The sequence below is a fragment of the Dicentrarchus labrax genome, unplaced genomic scaffold (genome assembly GCF_905237075.1).
Source record: "Dicentrarchus labrax unplaced genomic scaffold, dlabrax2021, whole genome shotgun sequence".
In the NCBI taxonomy this organism is placed as follows: domain Eukaryota; kingdom Metazoa; phylum Chordata; class Actinopteri; family Moronidae; genus Dicentrarchus; species Dicentrarchus labrax.
Window position 1 is genome coordinate 31,707,732 of NW_026136719.1, and position 23,490 is coordinate 31,731,221.

The window sequence follows — 23,490 nt, forward strand, 5'->3', positions numbered from 1 at the left end:
TTTTTTCTTGAGCCCATGATATATGCTGATTTATATGTAATTTATATTTATATATTAATATAATTTATCTATTGCATATAGTCAAAATAATGTACTTGATGCCCTTGCAGTAAAAATGTTGTGCAGTGGTTTTTATCCAAATAATATGTAGTCTGAGGAAGCACATTACTGCCAGAGAAGATAAGAGATGAAGTTATGCATTACCTGGTAGGTACCCTGGAATCAAGGCACTGGGTTTGAGTCCAGACCAGGCCCATTGCTGCCTTTGCTGTCTCTCTCTACTGTTGCGGGGAAAGTGAAATTCCCCCCAAATTAGACTCATGGTAAGTTAAATTTTTGACTCTACTTAGAAAAATGGCAGCAACTGTGAGTTCCACTTGTGTACTCAACCTCAAAAACACAGATCAGTTCAAAGTAGAAAGGTGACACAATCAAAACAACTGATGCCTGTAGAGCTTTACGCTTTATTCAAATGTCATTGCTGTCATGTTTCAACCACAGATCAGGAACAGTATTCATAAATGTCTTCAATCTGTTCGGCCCTAAGCCCTCACTCTTACCACAGACTCTGTAATATTGCCTCCTCATATTGTAACCCTGCCAAAAGCTTTTCCACCCTTATTGCTCACTTGTTTTTCATGTGATGACCAAGTCAGCAGAGAGCACACAGATTTGTGTAAAATTCAACACAAGTATGACCCCGAGGCAGGGTGCAGGAGACATCCTGTGTTGCAATACCAATATTATGACAAGTGTGTAGACGTGACAGCCAATATGGGCTCTTAGAAAACAACCAACCAACAGAAAAACTGATCTCTTTGACTCTAGTGATTATTTTGTCAGTATTCCACCACTGCTGCTACATTGAACCTTTGAAATCAACAAGGTCAAATCGTGATGGTATAAAAAAATTATTGTCATGTTTTACTTTATCCTGACAGTAGAACATGAGACTGATAATCTGTGAAAAAATCAGGTTCCTCTGGCTCCTCCTAGTGCTCCTAATGGGATTTACAAGTATCCACTGAGCCAGAGCCAAGAGAGATATAAAGATGGTTGTGGTTGGACGCTTGAAGATAGTTGAGTTTGAGTCTCATTTCCAGAGTCCCATAACGTCTGTATTTGACAACCTGGGAATGAGACTCAGCAATCAACACATTTTCTTGGTTGTGATTGGTTGTTTTCGTTCAGGCCCCGTGGATTCTTGCAAATGCCATTAGGAGCACTAGGAGGAGGCAGAGGAACCTGATTGTTTCACAGATTATCTGTCTCATGTTCTACTGTCAGGATATAGTGAAATATGCCAAATTAAATATTTTTTATAAAAATTACCTACTGCAGCTTTAAACATCAAAACTAATTGTAAACTATAAAGTGACAAAAATAGTAGCTGTCAGTCCTCCAGTTTCCTTGCAGTGTTGCAGCTTCTCAAAAACACAGGTGATGTGAAACAGAAACCAACAGGTACAGCTGTCTTTGACTCAGAATCTTCCTTCTCTCTCAAAAATGAAACACACATCTGTCTGAGCTCTTTACCCACTAGAGGGCGTTACTTAACCAGGACTGAGTGCTTTGGAGCACTCAAGGCAGCCAGCCGTAAAGCCAATATTAAAGATCAGTGCAGTCAAATGTACAGTCTTCAAGTACAACGTGGGATCTTAGGAGTTGAGTTATATTGATTACATTGAATAATTATACTATATAATTAATCTTTAAAAAGAAAGCTGTTTTTTTTTATTTGTAAAAACATTTTGATGTGGATGTTGAAATGGCATTACATTGAAAATACAACATATCCAGCCTTTTGCTTTTGCAAATGCAGCATATTCCCGTGTCTGGCACAGACACCAAACAAGAAGGCACAAAGAACAACAGCATTGCTACAATTTCTGAAGTCAAAATGGCAACTGATAGTAAGCACTGAGTGTACTGGATACAGTACCAGGGACACAAACTAGGTGTTAATGTTGTGGTTCAAGCTCAAATATCTTAAGTACCCTGTATACCACTTGAACGCCATTTTACATTAGAATCCAGTGAGCCCACAGAAATATGATTCTCAGTTGCTTTTGGTCTGAACTATTAAAATCAGTTATTTGGAGCTTTAAAGCTGCACTTTCACTCATTCATACTTTCACTATATCCTGGCAGTAGAATATGAGCATGTCAGGATAAAGTGAAACTATCAACAAATATGACAAAAAAAAGCTACTACTGCAGCTTTAAGTGAACAATAAAAGTTATTACAATTAATTTCATGACAGAAACTGTGAGGCTGGTTAAGACCAGACTTTTTGAAAAACATCTGTGGCTTGTAGGGCAAAGATCTGGTGATATGATACATATCGTGATACAGGAATTATAATTCAATATATTGCAGTTTTTAAAAAAAAATCTCATTTTTGGTAATGCTGTCATAGTGTAAAGAACACACCACTAGTGGCTTGTATTTGTGTGGTCCCATTTGTATCCTGGTGTAAAGCTGAGGTCCAGCTGAGCACATGTCTCTGTTCTACAAGTACAGGCATAATGTGAGTAAACTGCACAAAATGATGAAGACTATAAAACACAAATTGCTTTAAACCTGCATTAACTGATTTTTTGGTCATTTGGGAGTAATGGAAACTAGCTTTGAACACAAAATTAACAAATCACCTCATAAAGACCCTAACAAAGGCAGATATGTTTTCTAACTAGTTTAATTACACATTCTGCAAATTCAGAGCAACATCAGCATTTATTGGGAGTCGTGTTTCCAGCAACCTGACGACAGTTGCCTGCTGCATCTTGAAATAACCAAATGAGAGCCTGAGCCATCACAGTAACAAGTACAAAATAAACAGTCAAAAGATGCTAAAAAGCCACATACAGTTAAAAAGAGCTGCAGATATGGGTACCACTTCTCCTTTACACAGCACTGTATCCAAAAACAGGCTGGAAACAACATTAGTGCTTATTGTCAAGTGGTCATTTACAGCTACACTTTGTTCTATATTTTGTATTGACATACATCAAATGACAGAAGGCACGCTGTGACACTGGGCTGGTTGGCCTCCTTGAACACAGCTAGGATCTCCCTGGCCTGACAAAAGTAAACAGATAATCTCCAGACTTCCAAAAGGGGTTCACAGGTCTTAAAATGATGTGAAACTTCTACAGAACATAAATGAGTAAAATAGTTGAAGGCTCATAGCCGGTTGTTAAAACCTGTCATAGTAAAGCTTCCCAGGTCTAGTTTAAAGCTGCAGTAGGTCATTTTAATATATTTATTTTTTGTCAAATTTGCTGAAACTTTCAATATATCCTGACAGTAGAACATGATACAGATAGTCTATGAAAAAAGAAAAATCAGGTTCTTCTGGCTCCTCGTGGTATTTGTAAGAATCTGCCAGGCCTGAATGAAAACAACCAATCAATGCAAAGAAAGATAGTTGATTGTTGACTCTCATTCCCAGGTTGTCAAATACCAACGCTTTGGGACAATGGGAATGAGACTCAACAATCAACTATTTTCAAGCCACCCCAGAGTGCCGTTCTATCTTTCTTGGCTCTGATTGGTTGTTTTCCTTCAGGCCGGTGGATTCTTGCAAATGCCATTAGGAGCACTAGGAGGAACCTGATTTTTTTTCTCAGATTATCTTTCTCATGTATTACTGTGAGCAAATATGACAAAAAGTTATTTTTATAAAAGTTACCTACTGCAGCTTTAAGGTACCCTTATTCATGAATTGGCCAAACCCTTCAAGACAATGTAAAAACATGCTTCTTACTAATTTTGATCTTTAGAGAATAGTTTGATATTTTGGCACATACCCTTATTTGTTCTCTTGCTGAGGGTCAAAAGGGTCAATGTCACTCTCATAACTGTCCGTTAAATATAAAGCTACAGCATGGAGACGGTTAACTTAGCTTAGCATTCAAGACTGTAAACGAGGGAAAGCCGCTAGCCTTGCTTAGTCCAACAGTAAAACCAATCCACATACCAACACCTCTAAAATAAAACATGCTATGTCTTTTAATGCGTTCAAAGACAGCAGTGTAAAAAGTATAAAGTTGCCGTTTATGGAGGGTTATGACTAATTCTTGGCCCGCATGCACACTGCTTTAGAGGTGGTGGTAGGAGGATTTTTTCACCTTTGAACAGAGGATGATTACAAGAGTACATTTTATAAAACAGAAAATACACCATATGTTGTTGATATACAGAAATATTACCAGTTTGGCAGTGCTCCGTGAATGAATGCATTTAGACAAAAGTAGTGTGACAGTGTGGCAGTGCTTTAGACTTTAAAAATATTACTCGTCAATCTGAAGGCTCTTTCTGCTCTTGACAGAGTAACAGAAGTTTACAGGCACAATTGTGTGGAATAGATATAATAAAATCCATTCGCTACCTAGTGTACTATTTATTTTGAGTGTCTGAATTCTAGGTGTAAAATGTATGCGCAGTGTGGTTCATAAATTCACATAAGAGAACTAAATTCGTAGCAAAGTCTGCTAAAAACACCACAATGCAAAGCTTTTCTTTTCCTCCTGATGTGACAGATTGGTGAAATAAGTTAAGAATTCTGACATCAAAGTCAAAATTATTTTGCCTAAATCTATCTGATCTACCCATGTGATCTGATTTTTCACCTAACAAGTGCAAAATGGGTGAGAAGTTCAGGAAAGCTTCCCAGTTCTGTGCAACATTTGTTTGAAACACTACAAGAATAAATGTCTCGTAGAAACACTATCTGAACTACTGAATTCACCACTGAGATCATTGGTAAGTTTACACTCTTATTGAGATCTTCAACTAACTTCATCTCATCAGTGCTTCCTAACCAACTCTTTAAAGTGTTTGAGTAAGAAAGGCAGAACCTAAGCAGCAAAAACACACAAATTCAAAAATGTTCAAAACTCTGGAGCTTCAGAACGCTACAGAGAAGCATTGAGAGCCTCCTGCACCGTGCGCAGAGTGCACGGTGCAGGTTTAAAGCAGTGACATATTAGTAAAGCTATGTATGAAGAATACATTTCACTTCATTTACATGTAGAGTAAGTCAAATAAAAAAAAGAATTTACACTGTACAATACATCATACCAATGTAAAGTGAGACTAGGAGAGTGGAGGTGTAAAAATGCTGGTGCTGTTTAAAACTGTTCAGAGAGGAGATCACACAGTCTCTGAGACACAGAGTCCCTGCTGGTCCGGAGGGTGAGCCGGTACATCTGAGTGGAAAACACAAACAGTTACACAGGCTGGATGATTGTTCGGTACAGGTGTGTGTGTGTGTGCGTGTGTGCGTGCGTGCGTGCGTGCGTGCGTGCGTGCGTGCGTGTGTGCATCTTTACCTGTGCTTGTGTGTTGGGCTCCAGTCGGAGGAGGCAGCCCACCTGAGTGTTCTTAGTGTGAATGACTCCAGCTCCAACAAAGTTTGTGGGATTGGGATCCACCCCGTCCAGCAGAGCTACACCAAAACCTAAGATCTACAAAATAATTTATTTACTGCAGAGGAATTAAAAATATATGTCCACAAAAAGGTAGATTTATTTACAGATACATTACAGATACAATTGAAAGCTCTAGAACGAGTGACGTAAAGACTTGGAGTAACACATTAATGCGTTAAAAAAGGCTAACAGACAGGATTTTAAAACTTGGGAGAGTTTTAACGGCAGCAACTATTTTATCTTCTGTTGCAGTGATTGTGAGGTAAACTGTAGAAATACAGTGCTGACGTTACATTCAAGCACACATTCCTGGTAGATTACTTTGAATGCGATTGGTCAATGGAGCAGCTTGTTGCAGTGCGACACTGCAGGGTACTTTAGCACTGTGAAAAAGGAATCTCAAGAAAATTAAAATTGCTGTTTCTGGGAAATTACTCTCATTTTTGAAAGAATAACAATCTTGACAAGCATGTTTTACATTAGAAAAGTGAACTGGTTTTAATAGAATCTATCTCACTCTGTCTCAATAAGATGTTACAGCTAATATTGAGCTCCATTTAACCAGTAACAACCAGTAACAAGTCTTGTCCCAGTGTTGGAAATGAAGCAGCTGTTCAGTTTTTCATTGTTTTGATAAAAAATGTTAAAAATAAGAATGCTTCTGGTGCCTTCATTTAAGACCAAGTCACCTATTTTCATTATGCTGTTTGAAGACATTGTGTCTTTTTGACGATTATTAATCTTAGATTAAAGTGACCAAAATACTTCCTTAAGAAAGTCTGTCTCACATAACTGAGTTTACATTTTTGGCATTTTTTAAGGCCCAGTAATAGACTTGCTTAGATTTTTGGCATTATATCAAGAGCAAAACTGGTTGATTTGTTTCGGTCAATACCAGAAAATGTGATTATATTAAAGAATATTTGGCTGTTTTTACAAAGTAAGTCTGACAGCAGCCTTAGAGGAGTGACTATCCCCCACCAACTACTACTGGGATTGTCACAAATCTTTAAGTCAAACTATCTGCCTTTGTTCTGAAGAAACTTTTTTCTCTCACGGGAACTAATTAGATAAATCCTATCCTTCCTATTCCTTAAACAATCAATTGTTTTCCGACTGGGGTCAAAAACAACTGTAGTAACCCATGTCAGGCTTAAAGACCATCAAATCATTCATGCAGATTGTCTCTGTGATGTTCTCACAGACAGCTGGTTCATGTCTACAGCTGAGCAGTTTCCCTTGATGAACACATTTTTTACCTTGGCTTTGGTGACATCTGTGTCCATGGGGTGTTTGGCTTTGAAGATGTTCTGAACCTCTTGCTGAGGACTGAGGACACAGAGAAGAGAATTACTTATCTGTGGGAGGAGGCAGGCTTTTGAGACCTGAACACAAGCTATATTCACAGAGCCTTCACTCTCTGATGAACAGCCTCGTCCTGCATTAGAAAGGTAGAAAAAATAGAAATAAAACAGAGCTAACAGAACAATGGCCAGGGTCAGGCAGAAGAAAACACTGATTTAAAAAATAAAAAGCCTATTAAGTATGTATGATTGTTAAAAATGTAAATATGTCACTTAGTCAGGGGTCTTCAGTTTACTCAATGATAGAAAAGGGGTCATAAGGAGAAAGGAGGAAAACCACTAGGTTGGTCCATAAAATGCAATCAAAACGGTTTACATATACAACATATTTATATTACTTGTTTTATCCAACCAACAGTCCAAAGCCCAAAGATATTTTGTTTAATGTCAGAGAAAAAAGATGAATATTCACGTTTTGGAAGCTGCCAACACTGAGTTTTTGGCTTTTTTCACCCTTCTTTGTGTCTACTACATTAACACTGAACTTGTAATTAGGACAGCCATTGATAACCTACTGTATGGTAATAATACTAACTCAACTATACTACTCAATAATAATAATTTTAGGTGACCTTTTAGACATAAAACAGACAAAATATATAATGACAAAATATATAATGACATTTCCAACAGTAAGGAATCTGCCTAACTGCAGTTGTTCCTGGCCTTTCTGACTGAGACAGATGCAGCCACAGACAGGAACCATTGAGAACGTAGCAGGAGACTTACGCTCCGAGCTGTTTCCAGCGTTGGAAGAAGTCTTGGGACGTCATCTCCGTGGGCTGGAAAAACTTGTTCAGCATCACTGGGAGTTTCACTGCAATGTTCTGTAGAGTTCCCCCGTATCTGTTCACAAACACATACAGTACAATATACAACACACAGTAATTAGAATTTATAGGTAGCTGAATACATTAGAAAAAATGGTATGCATCCAGACACCAACCTGAACTGGATGTTGAGTACCGGTGCATCTGTGAAATCTGACACACACTCGATGTTGAGGATCTGCTGGAACTGAGCCCCCCCTTCTATTATGGGGTCTACTGTCTTAGCGTGGACATTCAGCTGTGGAGACCGTGGTCAAGGATTCTAAAAATACCTTATTGACACTAGCATACATTTCAGCTCACCTGCAGCTTTACATTGTGTCGGGTTGTAGGACAGTTTGTGTGGAAATGAAGCACAAAATACTCATCAGCTGGGAAGAAGTAGTAATAGTTGTTGATATAGTTACTTGTGTAAACTCCAGTGCTTCCTGTTAGGGCTGGAATGGGACAATCAAATCTGTAACAAGAAGGTACCAAGCAGTGGAAAGGATATGAGTCTTGAGCGTGTCGCTACAGCTCACAGATGAGGAGAAGCTGAGGAACTGGGTGGATGTCTTGTTGCCATAGAACACGTACATGCGACCTGTGGGACAATATGTTCTCTTTGAACTAGTCACATCTGACCAGTATCCACTGCATTTACTTTATAATTACCAACCCCACTTTGGTTCCTGATTCTTTTCATTATTCTCCAACACTAGCCTGTCACAAGTATCCTTTAAAAAGACCCTTGAAACTGAAGAGGCCTGATGAGATTTCCCAAAATTAAAAAATGTAGAACTCAAGCATACTGTGACAGTATTATAAAGCTGCTCACCCAGGTTCTGCCTGTACTCAGACTTCAGTCCAATCTGCAAAAGCTGGTTCTCATAGATAACACCATTGTTTTTACAAACAAACCTGGAATTTAGAAGCACACAATTACACATTTACAACAAGAACCTACATTTTTGTTAATTTAAAAGGTTTTATATAGAAGCATTTGCCTTTACATTTTGTGACAAACTGTTACACTAAGAGAATATTCTATACCTGTCAGCAAACTTGTTAGCTGATGTTCAAGGCGTTTGAATAGAAAGAGAAGTTATAATACCTCTTGTGTCACCAAACCTTCTGAAATTGCAATACTAAATCGCCCTTTAATGTTTGGAATGTGGATTATTGACAAACGGCTGTAAACTCTCTTTCTCTGCTAATTTCATCAACCGAGTTCACAGTTTGGTCCCACCTGGGAAAATTTTCCTCAGACACATCTATGGATGCAGGTGAGGGGGTGTCGGAAAAGACATCAACTAGCAGACTGGCTCCAGCTGAAGGGGTGGAGTTTAGATTGAGCAGATCTGTGAAGGGGTGGGTGGAACCCTGGGAGAGAAACATCAGCCAACAACACATTTAACATACAGTATATCTTGAGTATATACACATAAAGCACACCAGAATCTGAACACAAGTGTATATTACTAATTAAATATGAGGCCACAGTACCAGGATAAACGCATAGCTAATCTTAAAACAATCTATTTAATTCCCTGCTTTCTAAAGCATCAACATTACAGTCAATTTGAATTCTGTAATTATATAATAATATAATTACTATAATAACTACAGCTATTGTATGTTTGGACATTTCCCATGCTGTTGGTTTTTATTCCACTAAGAAAGTGGAAGCTAGTTAGTCTGCCAAAGATAGCATGGAATTCCATTACATATTACTTTTGTTCATGTTTTCTCACACTTAAATGTTGTGTCCGTGATTAGTTATATTTCAAGCTGTGATGATGTGTTTAATCATCATTTTTCCCCCTTATTTATATGTTGGAAAAGCAAGTCCAAAACATATGGATAACATGAACATGAGACAATAGTAGTGGTTGTTGTTCATTCCTTTTTGTAGAATTAGCAACTTACCAAACATTTAAAACATTATTACGTGCAATCGCGTAAACACAAACAATCATATGTAAACAAAAACAAAACACATGGACAGAGACAACCATATAATAGGATACAAGCCGCCACTCCAGTGGTGATTAATAATTAATGTAATTCACTATGTGTTGTTTCTAGCTAGTATATAATATACCATGGTCGCAGCCGAGAGTATGATGGGGCTAGAGGAGGCGGGGCGGGGTCTGTTGGTAGGGAGAAGGTCTGCCATCAGTGAAGGAGAAGACTGATTGAGAAAGAGAAGAAAAGGAACAGAAAGGAAAGGAAGGATAGGGGGTGAAAACAGGGAAGGGAGAAGAAAATACAAAAGGAAGGTAAGGATCAAGGAAATGCTAAAAATGCAAGAAAGTAAAGGCAAAGCCCGAAAGTCAGTAAACCAGCAATCAACAATATACAGCAATACACAGATTATAATACTGTTTGTGTGATGCAAGCTTGTTTATAGTGATAAATGCTGTAGTAGAACACCTTGCAGAAAATTCGTACATGTGCTAAATTGTATGAGAACCTTTTCCTGGGGAAGGTTTGTATGAAGAAATCTTTGATAAAAAATAAAAACTGAAGTCGTACTGAGCAGATTTCACAGTTACCTATCAGAGCACTACCCTGTGGTTACCTTTGTGGCTTCAGTGTTGTCGCTGTGCTCGGTGCTGCCGTTGACATTCCGCCGGGCATCGTCAATGTCGGGCAGGTGGCCTGGGCCCTTCTTCCTCTTCAGCTTTGCCAGGATTGAAGACTCTCTCTCTGGGAATGGAGGCATCTCTTCTAAGACTGTGGCCTGTGGATGGACAAAAAGAGACAGCTAATGTGCAATTACCAATGGTGATTTTCAGTTATTCACAATATAATCGCAAAGAGTTTTTATCTCAACTCGTTCAGTCTCTTACTAAAAACCCAAACCTGAATCTGATATAACAATTGCCACAGTGATCTGCGTCTGCAGAGCTTTGAAAGTGTGTGTGAGACTGAGTTCCTGCATAATTCACTAACCAGTATGTCAGTGCTGGCGATGCAGCTGAGCCTCAGGTACTCAACAGCTCTCTGCTGAAGCTCCACGTCAGCGTTGCGGAGCTGGCTGTCTGAGCGCAGCACGTCTTGGATCGTGGCCTTCACTTCTGGAAACAAGTTAATGAATTTGATATAGGCCGACAGCAACAGTGCCCGAGTTGGCACAGAACACAGGTGGAACTTGGAGTGTAGAAGGTTGAACTGGACCAGAGGGCTGAGGGAGAAGACAACACAAAACAGTAAAACCTTCTGACGTTAAGGTCAGCTCTAGGTCAGTTTCAAGACAACATATTTGAGTCAGAACAGTGGATGCTGTTTGTACCTGGAGCGTGAGTCGCCAGCTATTAGGTTACCAAACTCTCCCAGGATGTAACCCCCCACCTTAACCAGGTTCTCATGGCAGGCGGGAGCCTGTAGTGCCTACAAGTGTTCAAAAAGCAGGACAGCACTGAGTTAGGAATAACAAGGGAGAAACACACTGCCATCTACTGCTAGATTTTGGATGTATAGGTGGCAACCACCCAGCTAATGTAGTCCAAGTGGATCTCACATACTCAACATACAGCGACAAGGGTACAATCCCTCAAAGGGTTGTGAAGCTTGATCACTCTTTTCTTCCTCTTTGCCTCAATGTTGTTGTTGTTAACTTTAGGCTGTGAGGAATCATTATGGTTTCTAGGGATGTTTCCACCACATTTTTTGAGACCCCAATCTTAATTCGACACTACGGTATTTAAAGGCGTACTATGGAGGATTTTTCTGTTGCTGTTTGTAAACACCATCCATAGTTTGCCCCTCCTCCCCAGCTTAGCTGAGAGCAGCAGCGATGGTAGGACAGTAGACAGTGAATTACCATTACCATTAATAAATAAAACTGTATTTTCTGAATATTTCACATCGATTATGTTTCTAAAGCACCTACGCATAATTCTGCAAAAGGTGCCCATTGCCAGATTTTGTGCCAAAGCTGCACTGTCTGCTGTGCCTGTAAACTGTGTGCAGCTCATCTCTGCCTTCCATCAAACAGTCGGAGACAGTGATTTGCTCACGACGCTCCAACAGACAAATGTTGGAAGTCTTAATTTTCCTATCCTATCCATTTTTAAAACAGCTGAAACAGCTCGGGACATTCATATTTACTGCACTGTACAGCATGTTAGACTGTGCACCTGTGGGGGGGATTGAAGTCAAGCTGATCTGTTATGGCATAAATCTTCACGCCTACCTCAAAGACGGTCTTGGCAGCATAGCCTTGGACATCATCTCGGTTTATGACAATCTGGATGACACGATACCACACCTCCTCACTGACATAGTCGCCGGCGATGCGGATGAGGTTGAGGATGGTATCTACGTACCAGGTGTAGTCCACAGCATATTTTTCTGCCAGGATAGCCACCTTGAGCACCTGAGGAAGAGAAGCAACCGGCTGAGGGCAAGAGCAGCACACAGAGGAACTAAATGGTTTACAGGCCTGGACTGATGACCCACTATCTCCTCTCTGATTGAGTAGTCGGCGGTCTCCAGGTAGCTCAGCATCTCTGCCACAATCTGCTTGGCGTTGCTGCGGTCACACATGGCGTAGAGGAGATCAACAGCCCGCTGGCGGACGCTCACGTCTCGCTCCGTCTGCAAAGAAAACATACATGAACAGAACATATGAGATGATAACGAATGTGCAGATGCTATCAGCTACTTCAATTCCACTGTAGCCTGATATACAAACACTTGTTGTACCACTGAGGATTTTTAGGAGATGGCCATACAATGAACCTCACTAGAAACAGGACTGTTCGGATGAGGAAGAGGGCACACCGCTAATGTGCAGTGCAACGAATAAGATGGAGGAACTGACAAGAAGTGCATAGGTTCTGTCAGAGTACAAGAACACCTGAACGCCTGCATCGTCACTCTCATAAAGAACAGGACTACGACTCCAATTTTAAAAAGGTTCTGCGCAGCCCTTGACATTGGATCACTTTAACTAGCAGTTTTGGTTAGAAGTGACATTAACATTAGCCATGGTACTTGCTTTTATATGTGTACGTACTGTATGTATACAAGTACTGCATTTTTTATTTAATGTTGTATTTATTATTTACTACTATTGACTGCTGTCTACAAGCAAGATTGGCCCACAGGGAGCTTTACTCTACCTCGCTAATCAATTATACCAAGTTCCCTGAACAAAGACACATCACTGTCTGTGTTTTGGGATTCATTTGAAATATTCTACAATGGAAATGAACAGAATCTTCTGACTGTCCAAAAGTATTTTTTATGAAATAATTGTTGACGTGAGACACGGAGAAATAAATCTACAGGACCAAAGATATATCTGTGTGCAGAAGGTGTATCTATGTCCTGCAGAGGTTTGATCCATTTGCAGGGTTCCCACTCTTTTAAAAAAATCCAGGACCTCTCCAGGAGTTTTTCTTGACAATACAGGACAGCACTTGCTCATAAACAGTCATGAGGCTTCAGGCAAATTGACTATATTAATTTGGCAGTTCCAATCAAGTAGAATTGATAGTATTTTACAGAAAATCCATCTTCTAGAGAGTCTAAGTGTGCATTGCAGGTAGAATGAACATCACTGTGCATGTATTTATCAATCACAGCATAGTATTGTATTGTGATGCTGTATGCATGTACAATTTCGCTTGCAGTTCTGGTAAAAATAGACTCAGATCACTGTAAGTCCGTTCTACTTTGCACCTGGTAAACCCATTTTAAGTGTTATACAGTCGAGTTACAAACTAACTAACTAACTTTCCAGGACAACTTAGATTATTCCCAGGATATTTGGTCATTTTAATCCAGGTGTTTCCATGACTGGAGAACTAGTCCAGCTTTTCCAGGACACGTGGGAACCCTGTATTTGATCTATTTGGTCCTACTGCTTGACTGGGCAGGGATGTGTCACTGACTGCTGCCACTCAAATTACTTAATTTAGTTATGGAAGTCCAGGGTGGATCAGTAAGTTATGTATTTACTCATTTCTGATTATTATATTGTAATATTATTAAAATGATTATGGGTATGATTACAGCCTCCAGAATTAGTTTTAGCTATTGGACAGAGTCTAACCAGGTTCTAAAAGAAATGATCCAAGCTGTACACATCATTTTCACATTAACCAGCAAAAGCTTACCAAAGGTACGCACCTGTTGAAGGACTCACCTTTAGAGCGTTGATCACAGTTTCTATATGTGTCTTTACGGTCTCATGAGAAAACTCAGAGCTGGCCAGTGTGCACATGCTCTCCAAAGCCAAATAACGAAGGTTGGTTTCCCTGTGCTGCAGAAACTGGCCTAACTGGTTGCAGGCCCGTACCAACAGGGTGGGCTCACTGAGAGACAAGATAGAACAACTAACTGTAGTGTCCAAATGCAAAAGACACATTTCAACATCCAAAAACCTGCAAGTACTACACAACACAGGAATGTGAACTACTGACAGCTAGGGTTGGCCTGTGGCCTTGATGTTAACTTTAAAGATAAAGCATAACTAAATGTTCTGTTAATGGTGTTTCTGGTGCAGTGGACTAAAAAAGTTGGACTAAATGAATGAGAAAATTCATCAGAAATTCCTGATTTTCCATTTCCAGAACACACATCTGGAATTCCATGATATTCCAGAAATTCAATGAGCAGCAGGAAGCTTGTCGCAGTGAATATGACCAACCTGTCATGGTGGATGATGAGGGAGATGGCTTCAAACAGAACAGCATTCTTTGCGTTGGAGTGCTGGACCTTTTTGGACTTGGGTGGCTCCTGGGCTTTGTTGAGGATGGTCTCCAGACACTCTGTCAGGCGACTTCGCAGCGCTGCATCCTCTGCAACGACAAAGGCTATGTTCTTAACACCTCCTAGCCTTTACTTTAACTACTGTCATCCAACATCAATAGTCTTAACATCCTAATATCAGACACAGATTCTGCTGACACACCTGTTCCAGGCCAAGAGTAATTAATGGTAGCTGGAAAAGCAAATGTAATAAAAATTTGTGCTGACACTAATAAGACAGTGGTGTATTCATCAATTAAATTCCTGCTCTGTAGTCAATGGATGAGATTGATATTTATCTTCTCATTTCACTTTCAGACCATGTTTAATTATACCCTAAATGTTAAGCTCTAGAGCTATTAGTCTGGGACAAGAACTCTATACAAACACTATATACTAAAGGCTGCATACTGTTTTTTACATGTTAGCAGGGCCAATTACCTCAGTAATATGAGAATGTATTTCTATCCATTATTGTGCTTTTAGGCTTAAAGCAAACATGTTGACTACTGACTGTGAAGGTGCCGTTATTTCAATAAATATAAAAACACAAATTAGTTCTGTCTGTGGGCAAAGCAATGGTCTTCCTGTGTGAGTTTGGTAGCTTTCATATGTTACACATGGGGCGTCACCACTCAAAGGTTGAAAACCACTGCATGCAATAAACAGTTGTTTGGTGATGGGACTGTACACTGGATCATAATTGCTCCTGCACAAACACATGACTGTACCATACCATACCAGGAGGAGGGTAGCACTGCAGCAGGCGCAGCAATTTGACCGACAACCATGGTGCAGCAACAAAGTAGTATGTGTAGTCCTGTAGGTCGATGGACGCGGAAGTCACGATCTGGACAAGCAAGAACAAGATTAACACATCAATAGATGTTGAAATCAGAGTTTATCTTTGACCTCAGTGGGATGAAGATATCATGTGAAGTTGCAGAATGACACACACCCTACTGAGCCGGGCCACAGCCAGTGAGATGGATGTTTTGAAGTCATCCGGACTCTTCTGGGCCAGAGTGGTAATAAGGCTGGCGGCTGCTGTTACCACTCCCTAAAAATGGACATACACACCTTAATACAAAAAATACAGACCAGCTGACACAATATTTCAACATCCTGGGCCTGTTTCATTAAACAAAAAAAAAGAAACATCAAAATGTTTTTCCTAACATTTATTTTGTTTTTTTGGAGCTGTTTCACCACCACCCACAATGGATTTGATTTTTTTTTTTAGCTGTGAGCATTTCCTACATGCATTGCACAACAGCACCTCTACAATCAACCCTATTAAGCCTGCATACTACTGCTCGGCTTTGAGTATAGTGTATTGTGTCACTTTTCAACAAACTACATATTCAATACCTGCTTAGAACCATAATATACTATGGAACTGGGACTCACTAGGTGCTGGTCATTAAGCAGATGGACCACTCGTGCTGTCCATTCACCCATGGGCACCAGGTCAGCAGACGTCCTGTTGAGTCGCAGCAGACACAGTGCTGCACTCTGCTTCACGCTGTCCATGGTGTCCCTGATAGGGGCAAGTACAATACAGCTTCATACCCAGCTCTGACACAGCAATCAGAGAGCCATCAGTAAACAGAGAGGCATGTTGAAATACATGCATGGATTGTTTCCTGTAAATCCCTTGTGCATGTGAAGGCAATTTGAATGCCGCCCAGCAATGGCAGACTGCAGTGAAAACTCTACAAGAGGCAATTACAAAATGTAAATGCAGCAAACAGCTATTGCAGAAGAAATGGAAACATAAATTGGGTCTGAAATAATGAAAATTTTAAGGATCATAACTTTTAGTCAAGAGGTGATCTGAATGTCACCGTGTGTAATTGCTTTTGCTTCAAAAAATGAGAAGTCATACAGGCAATTTTCTTATTTTTTTTTAGATGCTTGTCAAATGTAACCAAGAGAGACTAGTGTAGTGTAGTAACATCTTAGCCATTTGTTTGACACTTAGAGCCAGTTCAAACCTGTGCTTTAAGGTTTATGTACAAACCCTGCCACCAAGATGCTGGGGATATCAGAAGCAAAAGCCTCAGCCATTTCTCTGCTGCCCACGTTAGCAATGCAGTGCAGGGCCAGGTTCATGAAGGTCGGGTTGCGGCTGGCCAGGTCATTCTTAATGCCGTTGTTGATTAGACGGATCAAGTCGCTGTTTGAGTTCACCAGCACCGAGATGAACAGGTAACCCTGAAATAGGAGAAGTGTCTTTAGTGCAATTCCTGCATATAAAAGGAGAAACATTATATGTGTCATGTTACTTGTACATGCCCTAGTCCCCACCCCTTCAAACAAATATATTTGCTTGATAAATGATCAACAAGCTCTCAACTTTAGACAGTGGATGAACATGAGGACAAACTTACAATTTGTTTCTCTGTGTACTTGTTGGAGCTGAGGAGGTTGACGGCCTCCATGTGTCCAAAGTCGATATCATGGCCCAGAAGGAAGATAAAGAGCAGCTTGCAGACATACTTTTTTTTACTGTAGCCATCTAGAGCTTTGTCTCCTAGCCACGCACGCACAAAGACACACACACATCCGCACCCACACACACAAAGATGGATTTGAATGTCTACATGAAGTTACAAAAACGCAACCCTATGAGTATGGTAGGGGTTAAAGAATGCATTCAGTCATTTTATACCAAACTGGTGAGTAATGGAGGAAAAGGCAGGGTGGAATGAAGTATTGATTAGGATATTCGGAGTTGACTCAGAGTTGGCACTTCAGAACAATGTCAGTATTTTATTTTCTCATGTGCTCATCCGTAGCATTATTACTTATGTTTTCTTTCTTCAATCACACAGGATGGCAGTAGATGAGGTTGTACCATTGTCTGTTTCTAAACAAGTGACGCCACCCATTGGTTTGTGCACTACCATTTGTGTGTTCTGGTAGCGACTTGTAAATCACAAGGTAGCCCCGCCCTAAAGCATACCCTGCTGTATGGTCTATTTTACTCTAAATGGGACCATCATTTACTAAATGAACATCATGCTGCATGGAAGAAGACTGAAACTAGAGACTGAGACCCTAAACTCATTAGGAAACTGTTTACTGAGCTCATAAATCAAGTCAGAAGTCAGACTTCTTTTTGTAGCCAGTAGAACCGCCCCCTGCTGCCCATTAGGAAGAATGCAGAGCACTTCAGCGGTGGCTTCACTTTTCTGACCCAGAAGCTTCGTCCACTATTTATTAAACATAGTTTATGTTGCTCTGTGTACAATGACGCAGCAAAAAAGTGCAGTGCAGACCAATAATCAGAATATGTTAGTTCCACAGAGAGTATACTACTCTGTCTGTAGCTGTTAGCTTAAGTAGTTAGCTAGCCAGGAAGTTGAGCATGCTTGTTTTCTTTGCCTTAAATTGAGTCTGTAAAGTTACTTAAGTGCTTTTAACTTATTGGAAATGTACATTTTATAACTTTAAAGAGTAACTTGCAATGGTTAGGTTAAGGTGACACACAACCTAACTGCAGGCAAAGAAGACAAGTTGTGAGGAAACAGTCCAACAACACTGTTGTAACTACAGTGGGAAGTTGTTCCCACTGTAGTTACAGGGATGTTTTTTGACATTGCAGTGATGATCCTAGTTGTCAATTATGTCCAGGACATGCATGTCATCAGAGACTACAGTAGCCGTAGAGACTGTTTCTCTATATATAATGACATCAGACCCAGTACCACACTATGCTGTTGAAGGTTAGATGCATAACAGAAGCTCCACTCAACAGAAGCAGTGGGGGGCATACTTTTCCAGCATTGGATTTGGTGTGCCTCGGGCTGAAAACATTCAGAACTTACAGGAAAAGGACAAAGAAATAAGTAAACAATCACCACCAAACAAACAGGTCAATCCTTGGCCTAATGCAGGGACAGGAGAGCACATAGGGAATATGCTACAATGAACATAGGCCAGTATTCTGGGCACTATGGGTACAGGAGGCTGCTTCATTCTGGAGCAAACTAATAATAGGCAGCGGGGGAACAGGTGGCAGGAGAAGCAACACCACCAGGACAGACACACTCACAGTGAGACGTGTGAACGTTTAACAGTGCAAACACAGCAACAGCCATTGAAAAACTGCAAAGACACTGAAAAGGAGGCAAAGTCATGAGATGAGTTAGCAAATAGGATTAACAACAACAAGAAACGTTGCCCTCCATGCCATATGCTTCCCTATCCCTGATGTTTGTCCTGGTTCGTCAGAGTTGTTCACCTACCTTTAAATTTGGAACGGATATTGGCCAGTTCTTTGTTTATCCTCTTAATTTCTGCCTCTTTACTTTTACCTGCAAATACATCAAGATAAGTTGCATGTTATGTAGTGCTGTGATCACGCTTAATGTTGAATAAACCATCCCTCTTCCGTGTTTACACTGCTTTGTTCCTATTTGATAAGCTGAGAGGAATAAACTGTGAAACACTGTCAATCAATGCAACAGAAGGAAGACAGTGAAGCTCTATGATACAGAGACATGCAGTACTAGCTACACTCAGTTGCCACTTTATTGGATACACCTTTCTAGTACTGGGTAGGACCCCCCTTTTTCCCCTGAACTGTCCATGGCACAGATGCAACAGGGGGCTGGAGAAACTCCCCATACATCATACATTCGTTACACATCTAATCTAAAACCATCACTGGATAATGTTATTATGTTATAATAATGCAGTTGAATGATGTCTCTTCTAACATGCTGTACCTCACTCTCTTAAATAACAGCCACGTTCTGAAATCATAAACATACAGCATAAACCAATATATTTTTCTATTTCATTAATTCATAAAAGTTCCATCTAAAACATGTGACTGGCTAAGATAACCATGTATATTAGATTGTAACATCCATGGAATAATGGAAATATGCATGACTTTTCTTTGTTTTGATAATGGAATTATATATCAGCCATCAGCTGCCCTGCTCTCTAAATATCAGCATCTGCCACGGTATCCCATAAGGTTCCCTTATGTATGCTGAGAAAATACACCAAACACTATTACACCACCAGCAGCCTGAATTGCTGACATGAGGCAGAAAGGATCCATGAATTTGTCTTGCTTGGATTTTTGGGGGTTTTTCACACCCTTCTCGGTAAACTTTAGAAACCATTGTGTGTGAAAATCCCACAAGATCAGTAGTTTCTGAGATACTCAAATCACCCTATCTGGCACAATCCACAGTCACACAGATCTACCTTCTCGCCCATTCTGATGTTTGGTCTGCACAACAACTGAAGCTCTTGACCATGTCTTGACATGTTTGCATTAATAAGCAGGTGTACTGTACCTAATAAACTGCTCACAACTGTAAAATGACCGAAAAGAGCTGGGACTGGTGGACTGACAACACAACAAGCTGATCTGTGTGAGCTTTGTGCGGTTGTGACTGGACATTCCCAACAAATTACAATGCTTGAGCAATGTTGACATACACATGCCATTCACATTAGTCAGTGACATCAATATCTTCTGAAATCTCAAACCAAGGAAGGAATAGTCCATGAGCCATTTCTATCGTCCTTTTTACTCAAGTCTATTTACTCTTCACATCATCCTTGAATCCTTTTTTACAGTTATCAGGTAAAGATGTCATTATAACAACATGTTAGTTCTTTTCTCAAAATTGTGACATAAAGACTGTATAATCACACGATCTATGGACAATGACTATGATAATGTTTTGTCCTAATTATATTATAAGTCATAAGTATGGGATGTGAAAATCAACACACAATATTTATATTAATTCAATTTTTACATATACACACTATAATGGGACAGAAAGGACTGTGTGTGGTCACAATGGAAACTATAACTCAGCATACAGTGGGTACGGAAAGTATTCAGACCCCTTTAAATTTTTCACTCTTTGTTTCATTGCAGCCATTTGCTAAAATCAAAAAAGTTCATTTTATTTCTCATTGATGTACACTCAGCACCCCATCTTGACAGAAAAAAACAGAAATGTAGAAATTTTTGCAAATTTATTAAAAAAGAAAAACTGAAATATCACATGGTCATAAGTATTCAGACCCTTTGCTCAGTATTGAGTAGAAGCACCCTTTTGAGCTACTACAGCCATGAGTCTTCTTGGGAATGATGCAACAAGTTTTTCACACCTGGATTTGGGGATCCTCTGCCATTCTTCCTTGCAGATCCTCTCCAGTTCTTTCAGGTTGGATGGTGAACGTTGGTGGACAGCCATTTTCAGATCTCTCCAGAGATGCTTAATTGGGTTTAGGTCAGGGCTCTGGCTGGGCCAGTCAAGAATGGTCACAGAGTTGTTCCGAAGCCACTCCTTTGTTATTTTAGCTGTGTGCTTAGGGTTATTGTCTTGTTGGAAGGTGAACCTTCGGCCCCATCTGAGGTCCTGAGCACTCTGGAAGAGGTTTTCTTCCAGGATATCTCTGTACTTGGCCGCATTCATCTTTTCTTCAATTGCAACCAGTCGTCCTGTCCCTGCAGCTGAAAAACATCCCCATAGCCTGATGCTGCCACCACCATGTTTCACTGTTGGGATTGTATTGGGCAGGTGATGAGCAGTGCCTGGTTTTCTCCACACATACTGCTTAGAATTAACGCCAAAAAGTTCAATCTTGGTCTCATCAGACCAGAGAATCTTATTTCTCAGTCTGGGAGTCCTTCATGTGTTTTTTGGCAAACTCTATGCGGGCTTTCATATGTCTCACACTGAGGAGAGGCTTCCATCGGGCCACTCTGCCATAAAGCCCCGACTGGTGGAGGGCTGCAGTGATAGTTGACTTTGTGGAACTTTCTCCCATCTCCCTACTGTATCTCTGGAGCTCAGCCACAGTGATCTTTGGGTTCTTCTTTACCTCTCTCACCAAGGCTCTTCTCCCACGATTGCTCAGTTTGGCTGGACGGCCAGGTCTAGGAAGAGTTCTGTTCGTCCCAAACTTCTTCCTTTTAAGGATTATGGAGGCCACTGTGCTCTTAGGAACCTTTAGTGCTGCAGAAATTCTTTTTGTAACCTTGGCCAGATCTGTGCCTTGCCACAATTCTGTCTCTGAGCTCCTTGGGCAGTTCCTTCAACCTCATGATTCTCATTTGCTCTGACATGCACTGTGAGCTGTAAGGTCTTATATAGACAGGTGTGTGCCTTTCCTAATCAAGTCCAATCAGTTTAATTAAACACAGCTAGACTCCAATGAAGGAGCAGGACCATCTCAAGGAGGATCAGAAGAAATGGACAGCATGTGAGTTAAATATGAGTGTCACAGCAAAGGGTCTGAATACTTATGACCATGTGATATTTCAGTTTTTCTTTTTTAATAAATTTGCAAAGATTTCTACATTTCTGTTTTTTTCTGTCAAGATGGGGTGCTGAGTGTACATTAATGAGAAATAAAATGAACTTTTTTGATTTTAGCAAATGGCTGCAATGAAACAAAGAGTGAAAATTTTAAAGGGGTCTGAATACTTTCCGTACCCACTGTAATAGAACTGTTTCACGTCAGCCATTTTGCCATTAAATAATCATCATTATCAGTGTTACCAGTGATACTACTTAAAGCTGCAGTAGATGACTTTTTTAAAAATAACTTTTTCTCATATTTGCTTAAACTTTCACTATATCCTGACATGAGACAGACAATCTGTGAAACAATCAGGTTTCTCTGGCTCCTCCTAGTGCTCCTAATGGCATTTGCAAGAATCCGCCGGTGAACGAAAACAACCAATCAGAGCCAAGAAAGATAGTTGATAGCTGAGTCTCACTGCCAGGTCTTCAAAACAACCCAAGCATTTGCATTTGAAGACCTGGGATGAGACGCAAAAATCAACTATCTTTCTTGGCTCTGATTGGTTGTTTCTGTACAGGCAGGATTTCTACAAACAGCATTAGGAGCACTAGGAGGAGCCAGAGAAACCTGATTTTCACAGGTCATCTGTCTCGTGTACTACTGACAGGATATAGTGAAAGTTTTAGCAAATATGACAAAAAAATATTTTCATGAAAGTTACCCACTGCAGCTTTAAGTTTCTGTTCCATTTAGTGTAGCAGAGCCTTTCCAGTGAGCCAACATGCACAATAGCAGCACCCTGATTGTTTGACCTGAATGGACTGGAACCTTAATCAGTATCACTGGTAACACCTGTGTTTAATCTACTATTTCATGTCAAAATGGCTGCTGTGAAGAAGGTCTATTAGATCTTATTAGCTGGCCAGTTCCTCTTCAAAGGTTTTCAGCTGAACGCTTGGGAACGTTTGAGCTCTAGTCGGGCGGTTTTTAACCCGCTTTATCCGAACTGACTGAGGGTAAAATACACCAGCGCTGTTCAGTTGGAGCTGTAACGTTAAGTTACACGTCCTAATGTCGTTACCTGAAATATTCCTCACAAACACTGGTGAAACGGTCAGTCGTAACGTTTTGCAAAACACTAATAAGTGGTGTCTATTTCTGGCAGGGACGTTTAACTATATGAAAACTAACGTTACAAACGACACACAGTTGACCCGCGACAGAGCTGACAGTTAACGCCAGTTAGACATTAACCCTGAGCGGAGCGGTCCACGCCCTTCGACATGACGTTAGCAACGGGAAGCTAGCGGCTAATTAGCTACAGTAGGCTAGCCAGCTGAGCGGTTGTCTAAACACACTTTAATATGTTAAAGTTACTTAAATTGTGTCCGAAAAGGGCAAAGGGAGAACATGACATATTCTGACCTGTCAGGTTGCTAATGCAGATCAACGTTACACCAGCGAACTAGCCTGTTAGTAGCCTGACTAACAGTTGTCTATGAATGTGATAAACAAACTTACAGTTCCTGATGTCAGAGATGAACACGGCCAGGCCACGCATCCCATCCCCTTTAGAGACGGCAGGCATTTTAGTACACCCCCTGTTAATGTAACGTTTTCTCTCCTGTATCTAAAATAGCCCAACTATATGGGGCAACTTTGTTTCAAAGTTTGTGAACCAGCTAGCAACCGCTGTACAGTACAGGGAGCCCCGATATATGACGGAGACGGGAACCAGACAAGCTGCGGCTGCGTCCCATACATCTGGAGCTACACCTAAAAGCAGGGCTGCGTCCCATACATGTGCAGTTTCACGACAA

The 23,490-nt window shown here is 40.5% G+C and overlaps 1 protein-coding gene across 3 annotated transcripts; it reads right to left on the reverse strand.

Annotated features, from left to right (window-relative positions):
• Positions 1–444: 444 nt before the first annotated feature.
• LOC127351902 (AP-2 complex subunit alpha-2) lies at positions 445–23,425 on the reverse strand. 3 transcript variants are annotated; one of them, XM_051379889.1, is made up of 23 exons: positions 23,192–23,425; positions 18,628–18,696; positions 16,768–16,910; positions 16,398–16,591; positions 15,785–15,914; positions 15,333–15,434; positions 15,116–15,224; positions 14,274–14,424; positions 13,770–13,938; positions 12,077–12,214; positions 11,811–11,993; positions 10,908–11,005; positions 10,568–10,799; positions 10,194–10,355; positions 9,714–9,803; positions 8,859–8,992; positions 8,448–8,530; positions 8,123–8,213; positions 7,747–7,869; positions 7,530–7,646; positions 6,696–6,765; positions 5,338–5,472; positions 445–5,214 (listed from the first exon to the last, which is right to left on the reverse strand). In XM_051379889.1, exons 1-23 carry the CDS (start codon positions 23,256–23,258, stop codon positions 5,137–5,139), a joined length of 2,868 nt encoding a protein of 955 aa, XP_051235849.1. In that variant the 5' UTR covers positions 23,259–23,425; the 3' UTR covers positions 445–5,136. The 3 variants fall into 3 exon arrangements, with proteins under 3 accessions (XP_051235849.1, XP_051235850.1, XP_051235851.1); XM_051379890.1 differs by lacking the exon at positions 9,714–9,803; XM_051379891.1 differs by lacking the exon at positions 18,628–18,696 and having other exon boundaries at positions 23,192–23,284.
• Positions 23,426–23,490: the final 65 nt, after the last annotated feature.